Below are 19,058 nucleotides of genomic sequence, written 5' to 3' on the forward strand. Positions count from 1 at the left end.
ACGGAACTGCCAACGGAACTCCATTTAACGGAGCCCGACGGCAGTGTGAACAAGGCCTTAAATGGCAAGATCAACATTTCTAAAACTATTCCACACTTAATTTTTTTTATTATTATTTATCCGAAAAATTTCCAATTTTTGGGGGAAATTTTACATCTCTACGCCCCTTATGTAATAGATAAATAGAGCTTTCTCACTGTAATCAGTTGGTATAGTAGTGTGCCCGAGTGCAGTACTCCTGTGCCTGAGTGCAGTACTCCTGTGCCCGAGTGCAGTACTCCTGTGCCCAAGTGCAGTACTCTGTGCCTGCTGAGCCTATGACTTAACTAGACCCCATTGATTTTCAGCACCCCCGTTCTGACATTCCTTGTGGTTGCGCTGAGACTCTTTTGAGTTCCTGCTGTTAACTTCTTTTCTTTCCTTACACACCCACTGTAACGCCTCGGGGAAGGAAAAACTGGTCATTTCACTTTACTCCTGTTTGAGGCCAAGAATGCAAATGACATTATCTGCTCTCTAGGTAGGAACAATATGTGCGGAACAGGGGGGGCTATTCAATAGAGAGGACAGGACTGGTTAAGTAAACTGTTTATTGTATTTAGAATAGTTAGAATGTTTCTTTTGGAAGATGTCTTCATTCATTGACAGCAAGCGGATCTTTGGAAAATGAAGAATTAGAAAAGCAAATTAGGAAATTGCAAAATGTAAAATGTTACTGTTTGGAGCAAACTCTCAGAAGATCCGGATGAGTGAACGTACCCTTAGGGAGTATGTCCAGGTCTAAGTCTCTAAACTGTGGACTTGCAAAACTACAACTCTCAGCATAAGGGGCATGCTGGGAGTTGTAGTTCTGCAACATTTGGTGGTTCACAGTTTGGAGACCACTGTTATAAAGTGATGGCATGTCGCTGGGATATGCCTTGACTTAATGATTTGTGGGGGTCCGACTTCTGGTACCCACACCGATCTTGAGAGGACACATGACAGTTTTCCCTGCACAGCAACGTCTCAGGGATGATACAGATTATAATAATTAAGTATATACAATATGTGATCTAATACAAACAAGAGACCAACTGAACCCACAAGCAGTCTGTACATAGCAGAGAATATTACATTACATCTGTGATGGGGGGAGAACGTTATCTGTGATTGGGGGGAGAACGTTATCTGTGATTGGGGGTGGAACGTTATCTGTGATTGGGGGGAGAACATTATCTGTGATTGGGGGGGAAGAACATTATCTGTGATTGGGGGGGAAGAACATTATCTGTGATTGGGGGAGAACATTATCTGTGATTGGGGGAGAACGTTATCTGTGATTGGGGGGGGAGAGAACATTATCTGTGATGGGGGGGAAGAACGTTATCTGTGATGGGAGGGAAGAACGTTATCTGTGATGGGGGGGGGGAAGAACGTTATCTGTAATGGTGGGAGAACATTATCTGTGATGGTGGGAGAACATTGTGATGGTGGGAGAACATTGTGATGGTGGGAGAACATTATCTGTGATGGGGGAATAACATTATCTGTGATGGGGCCGAGAACGTTATCTGTGATAAGGGAGAGAACATTATCTGTGATTGGGGGGAGGGGAGAATGCTATCTGTGATGGGGAGAATGTTATCTGTGATGGGGGGGGGGGGGGGAAGAACATTATCTGTGATGAGGAGAACGTTATTTGTGATTAGGCCTATATGGGGGGAAAAAAAACAAGAGACCAGAGGAGGCGCCTCGTGTGATACCGTTTGGATGGTATAAGAAAGAGAAAGATGAGAGAGGTGCGGTGCTTGCGGGCCCCCTTAGGTAGTGGCTGCTCACCTTAGAGCAAGTTTTTAAAATTGCCTATCAACCCACATATGGGTTTACAAGATAGCCGGAACTGCTGCTGAGCCTGAGGTTGCAGGTGAGGTGAAACAGTCTCCTGAAGAATGTGGATTCGTGGAAGAGCAAAAGAACCTCCAAATGGCGCTGCTAGTTCCGTTGAAAGATATAATAAACCAGGTCCAGAGTGGAGTGAAGTAAGAACTTGTGGATTTTATTGCATAACGATAAAACCAATAAAAAGCGATACAAGACAGGATTACGCATTTCGGGTGAGCCACCCCCTTCTTCAGATCAGTGAAGGGGGTTGCTCCCCCGAAACGCGTTATCCTGTCTTGTATCACTTTTTATTGCTTTTCTCCTTATGCAATAAAATCCCCAAGTTCTTACTTCACTCCACTCTGGACCTGGTTTATTATACCTTTCAACGGAACTAGCAGCGCCATTTGGAGGTTCTTTTGCTCTTCCACGAATCCACATTTGTGATGAGGAGAACATTATTTGTGAAGGGGGAGAACATTCCCCCCACCCACTTGGCAAAGTCCCTACAAAATAATACAAACTAGTGGAGAGTGCCTATAAAGTAAATGACATTTATGTATGAAATAAAGGCCAATACCACATTATCAGAAGAAGGGCATGAAATGCTAAAAGTGGGGGGGCTGAACCTCACACATTTTGCCACACCCAGATGGCTTCATCAGGGGTGAATTTAATGGGACTGAATTTTTTTTTTTTAACCGGTGGATATGCACAGGTGGAATCCACAACAGGTAACAAAAGCAGACAGGTTTACAAGACATGAATAACAAATCATAACCACGTGCTGCGGAGATCTCAGTTAACGGAGCCTGCTGTGGATTTTCATATCTCCATTTCGTCAACTATGTTGTGTATTTGTCGTGAATTTTCACAACCAACATAGAGCTCCCTTCAGTATTGAGGGTGAAATGTATGTGATCCCAGCTTTACTATCAGGCATGGTCGCTTTTGGGTTGGGTCCACATGAATCAGATGGTTTTCCGCCATGACATACATACATTTATTGTGTTTTTTCAGTATAGTCCACTTGCTGTAGACATTGCGCCTATGGCCGGCAATCGCTCTTGGTCGACTTGCAGACAGATGTTAAAGGGTCATTTTCTCTTTTCTCATGAGGGTCCCAGTGGTAAGAATAGGGGATTGGAATACCCCTTTAATACGAAGCAAGTGAATTGGAGAAAACATGGAAAATCCAGTAATAAGCTGAGACATAACATATTGAGAGATTGTGTCTCAGATGCATGGTCTGCGGATTTTAACTGGTTGTGTAACTTTTGGAGCCAAATCTACCGTAATTCAACCCCAAAGCCACGAACCACAGCATGTGGCGGTGATGTAAGTGCACCGCCACTGGTTGGTGTTTGGGCCTATCTCTGTGTGTGTGTGTGTATATGTGTGTGTATATTTATATTTATATTAGAGATGAGCAAACTTACAGTAAATTCGATTCGTCACGAACTTCTCGGCTCGGCGGTTGCTGACTTTTCCTGCATAAATTAGTTCAGCTTTCTGGTGCTCCGGTGGGCTGGAAAAGATGGATACAGTCCTAGGAAAGAGTCTCCTAGGACTGTATCCACCTTTTCCAGCCCACCGGAGCACCTGAAAGCTGAACTAATTTATGCAGAAAAAGTCATCAACTGCCAAGCCGAGAAGTTCGTGACGAATCGAATTTACTGCAAATTCGCTCATCTCTAATTATATATATATATATATATATATATATATATATATATATATATATATATACATATATACACACACACACACACACACACACACACACACACACACACACACACTGACGATCACTCACCTGTCCTCGGGGCTCCTTAGCGGACTCTCCGGGATCCCCTGCATCGCCGGCGCTCTCCTTCGTCGTCATCACGCCGTCCCGTCATCCAATAGGAGCGGCGTGCGCAGCGACATGATGGCGGCGACAGAGAGCGACATTCCCAGGCAGCAGAGACCTTCCCGGAGCGTTGGGGACACCCCGGGTATACGGCGACAGCAATGGAGGGCGACATCCAGGGCAGCGGTGACGGTCCGGAGCGGTGGGGACACGTGAGTATAACTTCCAATACCAGTGGTCTTCAACCTGCGGACATCCAGATGTTGCAAAACTACAACTCCCAGCATGCTGGGAGTTGTAGTTTTGAAACATCTGGAGGTCCGCAGGTTGTAGACCACTGTCCTATACTTTTACATTGCACGGATCCCTCAACATACGATGGTTTCAACAAACGATGGTCCATTTGGAACGGATTACCATCGTATGTCGAGGGACCACTGTATCTATATCTGTTACACTACAACTCCCAGTGTGGAGCTGGAGATTGACAGGCTGCAGAGCACTTTTTGCTTTATACTGTAATTCTATGGGGTAGCGACAGGAAAGAATTTATGTAAAATATAGGCTAACATTTCTGAGGAATTCCAGGCATTTTAAAGTGTTTCAAGTTCTCAGGGACCTGTTCTTGCCGGTTCTTCTTCCTCCCTGTGCCTTTGGTCTTTGCTCGTATAAAAGGGAGTTTTCTGCAGACGATTTACAACCTTCAGGGCTTTTTTTTTGTCTTGTTTAATAATTTTCGATAATTTATTGTACTGCTTTCTGATATGTAGGAAATCAAGGTATTTTACATTTTTCATTTATTTATATATAATCTTCCATTTTTATTCCAAATCTTGTCCATAGGGGGCATTATTGTAGTAGTTTAAGTGATTCAAAGGAGTAGTCCAGTTAAAGGGTACCTCTCATCAAATAAACTTTTGATATATTTTAGATTAATGAATGTTGAATAACTTTCCAATAGCATGTTAATGAAAAATATGCTTCTTTCTATTGTATTTTTCCCCGATCAGTCCTGTCGGCAAGCATTTCTGACTCATGCTGGAGTCCTAAACACTCAGAGCTGCCAGCCTGCTTTATTCACAGCCAAACGGGCTGTGAACAAAGCAGGCTGGCAGCTCTGAGTGTTCTCCTTTGTGAACAAAGCAGACTGGCAGCTCGTAGTGTTTAGGACTCCAGCATGAGTCTGAAATGCTTGCTGCCAGGACTGGTAGGGAGACCCCTAGTGGTCATTTCTTCAAAGTGGACAATTAAATAGAAAGAAGCATATTTTTTAATAACATGCAATTGTAAAGTTATTCTGCATACATTAATCTATAATATATCAAAAGTTTTTTTGATGAGACGTACCCTTTAAGGAAAATGTATCCCCTATTCAAAGGACTGGAACTCCGGCCTGCGCCCCGGCTCTCCCCATGCACTGAGTTGTGTTGCCAACCGCACAAAGCAATGGTTGACATGCCGCCTCCATTCATCTCTATGGGAGAGCCGTAGATAGTAGAGTACTACGCTTCAGCTCTCCTATAAAGGTGTATGGAGGGTGCCAACCCAAGCTTCGTGCACGAAGAGAACCAGAGCGCCGGGCAGGAGATCAAACACTTATCCCCTTTCCTTTGGATAGGGGATACATTATCCTAATCTTCAGTACTCTTTTAAAGGGGTACTACAGTGGAAAACAATTTTGTTTCATGACAACTGGCTCCAGATAGTTAAACAGATTTGTATATTTCTTCTATTAAAAAAAATCTTAATCCTTCCAGTACTTAACAGCTGCTGTATGCATCAGAGTAAGTTGTGTAGTTCTTTTCTGGCTGACCACAGTGCTCTCTGCTGACACCTCTGTCCATGTCAGGAACTGTCCAGAGTAGAGGAGCAAATCCCCATAGCAAACCTATCCTGCTCTGGACAGTTCCTGACACGGACAGAGGTGTCAGCAGAGGGCACTGTGGTCAGACTGGAAAGAACAACTCAACTTCCTCTGAAGCATACAACAGCTGATAAGTTGAGAGTCTTTCCTAGGACTGTATCCACCTTTTACAGCCCACCGGAGCACCGGAAAGCTGAACTAATTTATGCAGGAAAAGTCATCAACTTCCGAGCCGAGAAGTTCGTGACGAATCGAATTTACTGTAAGTTCGCTCATCTCTAATCCTCTCTATAACTTCTCTACTGCAGTGTTTCCCAACCAGGGTGACTCCAGCTGTGGCAAAACTACAACTTCCAGCATGCCCGGACAGCCAAAGGCTGTCCGGGCATGCTGGGAGTTGTAGTTTTTCCACAGCTGGAGGCACCCTGGTTGGGAAACGCTGCTCTCTACTGTATTACTATGAACTGTCTTCCTCTCTATCTAGTTTATAGCTCCTAATAGAATTAGGCAAGTAAAAAAAATCTGCCACTCTGTCGCTTTTAGTCGCTGTCTTTGGTAATCCTGTGCCCCAGGCAGAGCGGCAGTGATTATGACTGGCAGCTGACAGTCCTTGTAGTGCTGCCTGTGTGATGTCCCCTGACAGCGCACAATACATTGTGCTCAGACCTGCAGATAATTGGATTTTTTTTTTTTCTCTCAAAATCCTTAAAATTTTTTGGCAATAGTTTTGGAACATCATAAAAATCCTATTCAGTCAGATGCTTTTATATCTAATGTAAACACACGCTTTCTTATATTTCCAGCAGACGGCACCCAGTGGGCCCCTATAGAAGTCAGCGGGGGCCCTACAAAAGGTCCGTTACAGCTTTACTTTTTCAGCAAAAAAACTAAAATACCCTGAATTTTCAATTAATGTGATGTTCACATCATATTCCAAACCAGGGCTTGTTATGAATCTAGGATTCAGCCCATCTCTGTGTGTGTCACAGTCATTAGTGTCCCCTTTTATCTTCCTGTGTTACATTTATTAGTGTCCCCTCATCTCTCTCTCTGTGTCAGTCATTAGTGTCCCCTTTTATCTTCCTGTGTTACATTCATTAGTGTCCCCTCATCACTCCCTGTGTCAGTCATTAGTGTCCCCTCATCTCTCTCTCTGTGTCAGTCATTAGTTTCCCCTTTTATCTTCCTGTGTTACATTTATTAGTGTCCCCTCATCACTATCTTTGTCAGTCATTAGTGTCCCCTCATCTCTCTCTCTGTGTCACAGTCATTAGTGTCCCCTTATCTTAAAAAAATATAAATGTTTTACTTGCCTCTGCCTCCGGTCTCGCACTGATCTATTGCACAGTGATCATTGGTGTCCTCTCACCTCTCCCTGTATCACAGTCATTAGTGTCCCCTCATCTCTGTGTCAGTCGTTAGTGTCCCCTCATCTCTCCTTCTGTGTCACAGACATTAGTGTCCTTATCTTTAAAATAAAATAAAAAATAAAAACAGTTTTACTTACCTCTGCCTCCGTTCTTGCACTAATCTATGGCACAATGGTCATTATTGTCCCCTCATCTCTCCCAGTGTCACATTCATTAGTGCCCCCTCATCTCCCCGTGTCATAGGCAATTAGTATAGGCAATTGGCAAGACATCCCCAATAAAGGAGTGGTTCTGCAGGTGGTGACCACAGACCACTTCTCTGTTCCTATGCTTCCTGGCTGATGTTTTGGTCACTTTTAAATGCTGGTGGTGCTTTCACTCTAGTGGTAACATGAGATTGAGTCTACAATCCACACAAGTGGCTCAGGTATTGCAGCTAGTAGTGGTAGTGGCGGTGTGTCAGTAATGGTGTGGGGTGGCATTTCTTTGGGGGGGCCGCACAGCCCTCCATGTGCTTGCCAGAGGTAGTCTGACTGCCATTAGGTACTGAGATGAGATCCTCAGACCCCTTGTGAGACCATATGCTGGTGCAGTTGGCCCTGGGTTCCTCCTAATGCAAGACAATGCTAGACCTCATGTGGCTGGAGTGTGTCAGCAGTTCCTGCAAGAGGAAGGCATTGATGCTATGGACTGGCCGCCCGTTCCCCAGACCTGAATCCGATTGAGCACATCTGGGACATCATGTCTCGCTCCATCCACCAACGCCACGCTGCACCACAGACTGTCCAGGAGTTGGCGGATGCTTTAGTCCAGGTCTGGGAGGACATCCTTCAAGAGACGATCCACCACCTCATCAGGATCATGCCCAGCCGCTGTAGGGAGGTCATACGGGCACTTGGAGGCCACACACACTACTGAGCCTCATTGGGACTTGTATTAAGGACATTACATAAAGTTGGATCAGCCTGTAGTGGGGTTTTCCACTATGATTTTGAGTGTGACTCCATATCCAGACCTCCATGGGTTGATAAATTTGATTTCCGTTGATCATTTTTTATGTGATTTTGTTGTCAGCACATTCAGCTATGTAAAGATGAAAGGATTTCATACGATCAGTTCATTCATTCAGATCTAGGATGTGTTATCTTGGTGTTCCCTTTATTTTTTTGAGCAGTGTATATAAGGCTGGGTTCACACCACGATTTGGCCTTCCGATGCACAGATACAATTTCGGAAGCTCAAATCACCAGAAATCGTATCTGTGCACGAAAAGGTACGGAGCCATTAACTATTATGGAGCTGCGGACCCGATCATGGTCAGCTAGTGACTACAATCTGGTCATTTTCTCAGCATGTTAGATTTTTGACACGGACTCTAAATCCTGGCAGACCACGATTTTCAGTCCGAGTCAAAAATCGGATCCCCTGAGAAAATGACCAGATTGTAGTCACTAGCTGACCATGATCGGGTCCGCAGCTCCATAATAGTTAATGGCTCCGTACCTGTTCGTGCACAGATACGATTTCAGGCAATTTGAGCTTCCGAAATCTGTGCATCGGAAGGCCAAATCGTGGTGTGAACCCAGCCTTAGAGTTACACAGATCTCCATTTCTGGAGTTCACTATTACGTCCTGTCTAGTTTGCAGCATTATTTTAAAGTCACAGAATAAAATAATCAGATTGACAGCCTGTGGTCCTGACGTGCCAAAATTGCACCATAGTTTTTCGCTTTCATCCGTGGTCAGGTGGGGCCGCCATCAATACTGCCTGACATTTTTCATTTGTTACCACCATGGTGTTGCGGTCAGTACTGCATGTTCTATGGCAAATTGTTCTCTTTTCAAAATACAGACTGCCATAAATGATGACCACGTTCTGCTGTTAGGCTTATTACATATCAACACAAGAGAGAAGTATCTAATGGAACTTTAAAGGGGTACTCCGGCGGAAAAAAACATATTTTTTAAGATCAACTGCTGTCAAAAAGGTATACAGATTAGCAAATTACTTATATTTAAAAATCTTAACCCTTCCAGTACTTATCAGCTGCTGTATGGTCCAGAGGAAGTTGTGTAGTTCTTTTCTGCCTGATCACAGTGCTCTCTGCTGACACCTCTGTCCAAGTCAGGAACTCTACAGAGCAGGAGGAAATCTCCATATCAAACCTCTATTGCTCTGGACAGTTTCTGACCACTTAGATAGCTGTACTTTGGTTATTTTTAGCAGTTCCATAGCTTAGGAGTTCCCTTGGCGGCGGTATTTCAATGACCTCCCTGTACATGGAGTATGTGATGATGCAGCCAATTACGGGCCTTGGTGATTGCTTGATTTTGATCATGGAGGACAGAAATTGGCTGCAGCGTCATCTGCTCAGTGTACATGAGCATCATCACGGCTGTCAATCACTGAGTAGGACCGCCCTCTGGACTCCTAACCTCAGAATGATCATAGATTTAAATGAATAAAGAACAAAATACTCTGAATCTTTTCTCACAAGCTACATCAATGTTTTCTGCCTATACTGCATATTCCTGGTTACTGATTCCCTTTTATTATCAAATACAAACCGTGTCACGTGGTTCCTCTTTATTCTACAAGCTTTTGGCTTGATTTATTGTTAGTCATTGGGGCAAATGAACCCCTTCATGACCATGGCTGTTTGGGTACCATATGACTAGGATGATTTGGGGGGGGGGGGTCGGGGTCCAACCTCCGGGGCCTCCTTTAACTCTGTGAGTGAAGAGAACACAGTCTGGTTTAGTGCCGTGAATGGAGCTTATTTGTAATAGCACAAACAGCCTCAGGACATGTGGCGCTGTTCTTTTGAAGAAAGCAGACATGTTTTTTAAATTCTGGGTAACCCCTATGTTTTATTCTTGGCCACCCGGCTGTGCAGAGAACTTACTCGGCTTATGCAGTTAAGTCAATATGTTACTCAGTTTCTAATCCTCATTATGCATATATAATTATGTGTCTAGCACCTATATTTCTCTTACAAATAACTTCTCTCTGTTGCTCACTTGCTTTTTCATCCTGTACTTAAGAGAGTGCATGTCCTCTCTCTGCATGACTCATCCTTCTCCCTGAGTCTGCTGTACTGTGCTGGGTCTCTATATACAATCATTGCAGGCTTCTTTGTAACCCCCTCCTCTCTGTTTTTATGCTGCAGTCTGATAGGACAGGAGTGAGCACAGTTCTAGTTCTAGTTCCTCCCTCACTTCCTGGACTTTGTCCTTGCCTGTGGTTCAGCTTGGACAAAGATGATGCTGCAGCCGGACATGATTCTTTTCGGGACAGTATGGGGACCCCTAGTGTTTTATTTTTTATTTTTTTTATAAGCCATGATTTCGATTAAAAGGGAGCTAACATTTTTATGAAGTATCGGGGATGTGGAATTTGTATCGCCTGACGCCCGGGACATGGAGTTCTGCTGACTGTCCGGACATGCTGGGAGTTGTAGTTTTGCAACCTTTGGAGGTCCACAGTATGGAATCCACTGCATTAGACACATGGTGGTCAAACGAGTAGTTCCAGCTAAATATCTAACATGTATGGTGGCTTCCTGACTCTCCCCTCACAGCAAATATTGGGAGGAAAGAAGGATCGGCATTCTCAGTGCACGTACTCGTAGTCGTTGGTATAAAAAACTAATCTAATTACCAAACTAGAGAGTCTAAATAAAAAATAAAAAAAACATTTATTACACATGTCAGGTTGTTTTATAAATTTGGCGCATCCTTAGGCTTACATTGACACAGCATTAGACAGCCTTGATGAATGTGGACCAATATCTGAATGGCGCTGCGAAATACAAATACATCAACGCTATGTAAGCGATGGGATATGACTGCTCGTAATGTACGGTTGTGTAACGCCATTAACCCTCCCCCTAATATTCACAGCACTTCAGCATGAAATAAATACTCGGCTTCTTAAGTGGCTTCCGACCACAGACTTAATTGAAAGCGTCTTATTGATTCTGCGTCTGCACTTAGCACAATTTCTGGTCTATAACTATACTGCTGACCGAAGCATCTCTGGCTAGCTGATGTATTTAGCGAGTAGAAGGCGCCTGTTCTTACCTATCGACTTCTGTATTTTCTCACAGGCCCTGGATGTCGACCGCACGATTCTCTACAAGATGAAGAAGTCCGTAAAAGCCATTAACACGTCTGGGCTGGGTATGTATGCTGCTTCTGCCTGACTTCATGTTGTCTTCACTCATTTGTTTTTGAACACTTTGATGGATTTTTTTATATATATATTTTTTTAGGCTCTGAGTCTTAAGCTTTTCACACTTTTTTTGGTCCCTGTGTATAGGTTAATGTGTTGCTGCCATTTACTTTTTGTTAAATCCATAAACAGCCTCTTGTTACTTCTGTACACCACGTACAGTATCCTGCGCATATTTGATGTGCATGATTTGAAGCTGCAGACTTGATGCTGTGATTTGATTGTAAACTCGCAGTGCGTCTTTCCCGCTGCGCGTTTGAATGTGGACAGGCTCTCCGCGGGCTGTCTGCAGCAGATTTTTTTTCCTTCCCCCATTGAAACTCGCAGCGAAAAACACCCTGCAAGTTCGCAATCAGATCCGCCCATGTGAACGCACCCCTAGTTTACATTGAAATCTGCAGCTTCAAATCCTGTGCATCAAATATGTGTAGAATACTGTACACTTGAATAAACCCTTAGGGGATATTTATGAAAATCTGTCCAGAGGAAAAGTTGCTGAGTTGCCCATAGCAACCAATCAGATCCATTCTTTCATTTTTCAGTGGCCTTTAAAAAAATAAAAAAAAAATAAAATGAAAGTAGCGATCTGATTGGTTGCTATGGGCAACTGAGCATCTTTTCCTCTGGGCAGGTTTTGATAAATCTCCCACTTAATGCTTATTTTAGACGTAGTAGGGGAGTTGCTGAGTTGCCCATAGCAACCAATCAGATTGTTTCTTTTCATTTTTCAGAAGTCTTTTTAAAAATGAAAGAAGCGATCTAGTTGCTATGGGCAACTCAGCATCTTTTCCTCTGCACAGTTTTTGATAAATCTCCCCCAATGCCAGGGGCCCGGAGCCCTAAGTGAAGGGCCACATGGGAGACGCCTCCATCCCAGGGAGTAGTTGGGAGTAAGGGTTAAATATATTAAAATAAAAATATATATATATTGTTGTTTTGCATACAGTCGGGTGCTGATTGGTCACTCTGTATCTGGGCAGATGTTCAGCTGGCCTTGGATTGGTCGCTGGGCAACGGCGGGAACTTGCTGTGTTTATAAATATGGATGCAGCCCCTGGTTCCAGTCAGAAGCCGGCGAGTCAAGTAAAGAAGAACCCCCGCCCCCCCCCCCCCCCCTTGTTTTTCTTATTTGCCTTTTGTCGTGGTCGGAGTTTGTTAAGCAGGGTGTCACCCAGCTAGGCTGGGCGGACAGGTGGTAAAATTCACATTGGTTTAATATTTATTATTATGTTATGTTATTGGTTTTCTTAATAAACGAGGACCGCGGCCTGTTTATCCAAATTAGTGTGTGGGTATCTTTATTTTAGTTTAGTACTTAGTGTTAATTATAATATTGTCTTCTCCCTGGGTATAGAGGCTAGCCCTCCCATGTATTAGGTTATGGTCCTACTTTCTGTATTTTGCTGCTGCATATTTTTCTACCCATTGAAGTCGCAATTTGATAGCAAAATCGGCTGCAGAAAACATACAGAAAAATCTGGTACATGTGACCCTACTTTTAGGGTACGGTCCCCTGTATCCCTTACGCAGCGTATTCCACGCAGCGCAAAATCTGCTGCTCAGTGGGAAATGCGCTGCTTATTCTCCGATGAGCATACACACAGGGCTTCCCCCACGCAGCTTTATGTTCCCTGCTGCCCATTAGACAATCCCTTAAAACAATCAAAATAAAAAAAAGGTTGCCTGCTAAATTTTATTGAATAGAAATTACCAGCTGGTTTTCCAATGAGTTCAGTGGGCTGTTTTATGACTCCAATAAAAAGGTTCTTTTTAATACTGAGTGTAAACATATACTTATGGTTATCAGGGGAACCTGAGTATTTTGGTTAGTTTTAAAGCTCAAGTGCAGGAATTTTGGATTCAGGATTATCTTTTGGCTTGTTGGAGCCATTGTGTATGGCGTCATGTGACTTGCATATCGAGAGGGTGGTAGGGGGTGTCATTGGATCTTCACATTGCATGTGAACCTACTATTGGATGCATATATTTGGGGAAGAATTCCTGATACATGCCACCGTATAGGCATATGATCAGTTTCCCATGTAAAACATGTAAAAAAAAAATGGTGGCTGTCTCTATTGTGTGAACATAGCCATAGATATGAATACCCTCATAATGCGATCTATCCTAGGTTTTATGATTATTCTAGCCACAAGCCTTATGTTTCTTCTATATAACCTGTTATTGTCACATTATCTTGGCTGTGATTCTTAAGTATTGAGCGTGTGTGTCAGTGCGCTTCCCCCCCCCCCCCCCCGAAATGTCCTTATTGCCCACCACAGGCTTGATATTTGACGTCTCCCACACCTCAGTGCATGATCTCTGCATCGAGCGCACGTTTGGTGATTTCGGAAGGAGAGCAGAATGTGGTTTACCACACGTATATAATAGAAGTTAACAGGAACATAAAATATAATGACTAACCACTGTGGAATATAAAATTAATTTCTGGGTTTCCACAAATCCCACTATGTTCTGTAGAGGGTGGGTTACCGTGATGACAGGGGCACCCGATGAAGATTTAGCGTTCCTTTATATTGTACATCAGGAAACGTCACTTCATTCATGGTTTTTTTCTTTACTGATTTCCCAGCAGCTGTTTAGTAGCTAAAGGACCTGTTGTACCTAAAAGAACATTACTCAAAGGAAATGGAGGTACTCACAGAATCTAGTGAAAAATATAACAAAGTGATGTACATTAAAAAACATTTAAAAGCAGTAAGAATTGGCAGACAAAGGCGGCAACCCCGGGACAGGATTTTACATGATATAGTTATCAAACAAAGATATAGATCTGCAACAGAAGGAAAAATAGGACTAATATATATATGAATATCTATTGCATTAAGTGCTAAGTGCAAGGTACAAAAAATGCCCTTAGATAGTCCAAGGTATTGGTTACTACATGAGATACCCACAGATGGGGCTATGTAAGAATGCCAGAAACAAAGTGTAAGCCTCCAAACAAACAAAACCGACCTAAGAATGGTAATACTAACTACACTGTGCAGAAAGTACCACAAGTCCCAGGATGCCGCTACCCCCAGAACTTGTGGTACTTTGTGCACAGTGTAGTTAGTATTACCATTCTTAGGTCAGTATTTTTTATTTTTTTTTTGTTTAGAGGCTTACACTTCGTTTATTGCACTTTTACATAGCCCCAACTGTGGGTATCTCCCGTAGTAACCATTACCTTGGACTATATAAGTAAGGGTGGGTTCACACCACGATTTTTCTATACAGTTTTTGGATACGGTTTAAAAAAAAAAAAAAAAACTTATGCAACTGTTCAGCAAACCGTGGCCATAGACTTTCCATTCAAAACCGTATGCACCATATTGTATACTGTTGTCTCCATTTTTCAAACCATACAGTTTTTTACTTTTTTTTTTTCTGGACAGAAAATCGTATAAGGCTGGGTTCACACTACGTTTTTGCCATACTGTTTTCAATCCGTTTTTCTAAAGAAAACCGTATGGCAAAAAAACGGATGGAACAGTATGGAAAAAAGTAAACCGTATGCGTTTTTAAACAGTATATACTGTTTTTAAAAGTGCATACAGTTCCGTCAGTTTTTATAAAAAAATTTAGGATTCAAATGCGCATGTGCAAAGTAAAAACGTATACGTTTTTCCCATATGGAACTGTATACATGTGCGTTTCCCATTGATGTCCATTGACGTCCAAACCGTACTGCAACCGCATACGTTTTTTTTTTAACATGGACGTCAATGAGAAATGCACATGTATACGGTCCCATACGGGAAAAACGTATAAGCTTTTACTTTGCACATGCGCATTTGAATCCTAAAGTCCCCACCCAAGACCCCTCCCATTAAAAATGGACAAAATTTTCAAAAACTTATGGTGTTTTTTTTTTTTTATAAAAACTGACGGAACTGTATGCACTTTTAAAAACAGTATACTGTTTAAAAACGCATACGGTTTATTTTTTTCCATACTGTTCCATCCGTTTTTTTGCCATATGGTTTTCTTTAGAAAAACGAATTGAAAACAGTATGGCAAAAACGTAGTGTGAACCCTGCCTTAAACCGTATACGTTTTTTTAATAAACATGGGAATCAGTGGGAACTGTACAGATGCGTACGGTTCCATCAGTTTTCTTTCACCATACGGTTTTTGACTTTGCACAGTTAATTCACTTGGAATTTCAATCAAACAAATGAAACTTTATTCATATTTGAGTGAAAAGTTCAAAACGTATACGTTTTTTTTTCTTAAAAACGCATGCAACCGGACATCATTTTTCAAACCGTATACGATTTTCAACCGTTTTGATAAAGTTTAGTCCGGTTTTGAGGAATCCTTTTTTTTTTTTAATTCAAAAACCTGATAAAAAACTATTGCTAAAATGTGGTGTGAACCCACCCTAAGGGCATTTTTTGTACCTTGCACTTAGCACTTATAATATAAATATGAATATCTATTGCAGTGTTACTATTTTTTTTTATTCTGTTGCAAATATATATTTTTGTTTGAGAACTACCATATATAATGTAAAATCCTGTCCTCGGGTTGGCGCCTTTTTCTGCTGATTCTTTCCTCTTTTAAATGTTTTTAATGTACATCACTTTTTTGTTGTAATAACATTTGTATAGTTTTCACTAGATTCTGTGAGTAGCTCCATATCTTTTGAGTAATTTTCAGTCATTGGTTGTCTATAGAGATGAGCAAACTTACAGTAAATTTGATTCATCATGAACTTCTCGGCTCGGCAGTTGATGACTTTTCCTGCATAAATTAGTTCAGCTTTCCGGTGCTCCGGTGGGCTGGAAAAGGTGGATACAGTCCTAGGAGACTCTTTCCTAGGACTGTATCCACCTTTTCCAGCCCACCGGAGCACCGGAAAGCTGGACTAATTTATGCAGGATAAGTCATCAACTGCCGAGCCGAGAAGTTCGTGACGAATCAAATTTACTGTAAGTTCGCTCATCTCTAGTTGTCTACATTTGGCGTTTCTGTACCTATTTGTGGAGTGGGGTTAGCCTCATTGGTGAATACTGGATTGCTTATTTTCCTTTCATAGTATTGTAGGCATTTTTTACTATCCCCGTGTGTGTTCAAATTCAGGCTTGCACGTTCTGCCTAAAAGACCGGTATGTTTTTGTGGTGATGGCCTATAAGATTGTTTCAAGGAGCACAACCCAGCTTTCCCAGGCTCCTGAATGTCAAATCTATCCAGCTATGTTTTTTTTGAAGAGCCAAGGCAAGTGCTCTCTATCACCCAAAGTGCAAGAAAAAGTGCACAAAAGATGTGGTCTATCGCTAAGCCCTTCTCCAACAGGAGAGAGGCCCCCCAACAAACCTTCCCTTCACCTCCGGGCCAAAAGGCACCTGCAAGGATCCAGGTTTGATGCCCCTTTTCGCCGAAGCTACTAAGGGGCCGAAAATGGTCCTGGCTTCAACCTAGGCGTTAACCAAGGTATCAGCCGAGGAGCCGTATACTGGTGGCATCCTGACCAAAGCCAAGATGCCCAGGGGTTGCAAGGAGGTGAGGAACCGAATGGCCACACACACCTCCCCTAGACCGCCAGGAGGGACACCCAGAAGGGCTACTGCACCCTGCCAATCCTAGGGGGTCTGATGGAGCATGCCGTATAAATGATTTCATACTGAGGTACAGTAGGGCCCAATTGACTACAACAGACTATAGATACAATATTATGGCTTCCTACATCTTGGGGATTGTACAGAGCTATGTTACGCACATGTACATGAGCCCAACGTTTGTACCCGTGATACCTCCCTAACATATAGTTGTATGTATTCAGATTTGCCATTGAGGGGTCTTGTACAGGTGCACGTCAATGCTAAACGTTCACATGGGGCACATTTGCTGCACAACGACTTTCTCATTTGTATGAATGGGGTTTGCAGAAAATCCACACCACAGACACACCACCATTCTTGCATATGACAGCGATTTTAATTCCCAGAAATTTCTATAACAAAGATACCACATGTGAACATGCCCTAATGCTCGGGCCAGATTCACACTGTGTTGTTGTTTCTGTTAGAGTTTGTTTAATTTTGCTGTATACAAATACGAATTTGAAAGTATATACCAGTGGTCTCCAACCTGCGGACCTCCAGATGTTGCAAAACTACAACTCCCAGCATGCCCGGACAGCCACCGGCTGTCCGGGCATGCTGGGAGTTGTAGTTTCGCATCATCTAGATTTTTTTTTTTAAGAGCCGAGGCAAGTGCTCTCTATCACCTAAAGTGCATGAAAAAGTGCAAAGGTGTCACACTGAAAAAAACGTGCACAAAGGATGCGGTCTATCACTAAGCCCTTCTCCGACAGGAGAGAGGCCCCCCAACAAACCTTCCCTTCACCTCCGGGCCAAAAGGCACCTGCAAGGATCCAGGTTCGATGCCCCTTTTCACCAAAGCTACTAAGGGGCTGAAGATGCTCCTGGCTTCAACCGAGGCGTTAACCAAGGTATCAGCCGAGGAGCCGTATACTGATGGCATCTTGACCAAAGCCAAGATGCCCAGGGGTTGCAGGGAGGTGAGGAACCTAATGGCCACACACACCTCCCCTAGACCGCCAGGAGGGACACCCAGAAGGGCTACCGCATCCTGCCAATCCAGTGTACAAAGAAAAACACTAAACGTGGCACAGTGACATACAAAAAAAAATATAAATAAGTGAATGAAGTGCAGATATGCTGCCCGGTCATCCAGCCAGATCTATAAAAATTTCCCCGATCCTAGCCAAAAGGCCGGGATACTAAGGCTGAGTGCCAAAGGTGAAGAGTAATGGTGCAGTGCGTTCACTCAGTGAGGTATAACATTCGGTGAGTTTTGCCACCTCAGGGTCACCACTCCCCGAGGCACAAAAGTACCTCGGCTCTACACCCCCAACCTCATGGCGAGACCCGGAGGAAACAGGTCACATCAGGACAGCCATTGAGCTGGTTATGTGGCACCATCCCCGGAACGCCACGGTACACCTGCCCCCTCCATGCAGCATCCATCCCACATCAATGGCCAGAGACTAAACCACTGATAAGAACAGATACTACACTTGATCTTAGCCAAAAGGCCGAGAAGCGATTTGCCTCATCTGGAGGTCCGCAGGTTGAAGACCACTGGTATATACTGTGCTCACAAATACAGTCTTAGAGAACCAGTGAGATATCTGAAACATGCGTCCACATGTGTTGTTGTGAACTACAAGAGCAGTGGGTGAATGTCTTCAGGCTTTAGTCATTTGTTTCCTTGAAGAGCCCTTTAAATCTCTTACACTTTAGGAATTTCTCTAAATTCTGCACGGAAGCGCGCTCAGCCTGCTCGCTGCTATTCTCCCTCTCTTTATTTTACCCAATGTCTCTGGGGATGATTTGCATATGTATCACGGTCATTTACATACCAAATGCCTAATCTTCATGCACATGGGGTCGGTCTATGCATACACAATGTATCCCTCTAAATGAAAGTGACCTATTTGCTTGTTTTTAGGCTTGGCACAGTATTAGTGTGCTGAATGTTTGAAACAGCTCCTATAGGGTTAAGCATGTAGGAATTTATTATTTCTTGCTCCAGGTGCGAATGGTGCTGGGTATTATAAATTCCCCTTAGTGTTAATTTTCTAGACATCATATACTTTATTACAAATCTTTATTACTATTCAAATGGTCCTTGAATAGAAGCTAACCCTTGTTTTATGGAGGGGTGGCGTCTATTCTGGAATTTTCTTCTAATCTAGGAGTTTGATGCATGTGTTTTTAATATATATATATATATATATATATATATATATATATATATATATATATAGCTGAAACATAGCTAGTGGCTATATGTTTGGGCCACTTCCGGCACATTTACATGTATATAATAGAACACAA

At 42.9% G+C, this 19,058-nt stretch overlaps 1 protein-coding gene and 1 non-coding gene across 6 annotated transcripts in view; one reads left to right on the forward strand and one right to left on the reverse strand.

Annotated features, from left to right (window-relative positions):
- The window catches only part of ASAP2 (ArfGAP with SH3 domain, ankyrin repeat and PH domain 2), a 241,633-nt gene that overhangs the window by 50,408 nt on the left and 172,167 nt on the right, over positions 1–19,058 (forward strand). For all 5 annotated transcript variants that reach the window (XM_056564140.1, XM_056564144.1, XM_056564142.1 and 2 more), the window contains exon 2: positions 11,059–11,131. In XM_056564140.1, the coding sequence (XP_056420115.1) occupies positions 11,059–11,131 (73 nt within the window). The remainder of the gene's footprint in view (positions 1–11,058; positions 11,132–19,058) is intronic.
- LOC130363229 (U2 spliceosomal RNA) lies at positions 18,071–18,265 on the reverse strand. Its single transcript, XR_008891761.1, has one exon. It is a non-coding gene; the product is annotated as a U2 spliceosomal RNA (small nuclear RNA).

This window comes from Hyla sarda, chromosome 3 (assembly GCF_029499605.1).
Source record: "Hyla sarda isolate aHylSar1 chromosome 3, aHylSar1.hap1, whole genome shotgun sequence".
NCBI lineage: Eukaryota > Metazoa > Chordata > Amphibia > Anura > Hylidae > Hyla > Hyla sarda.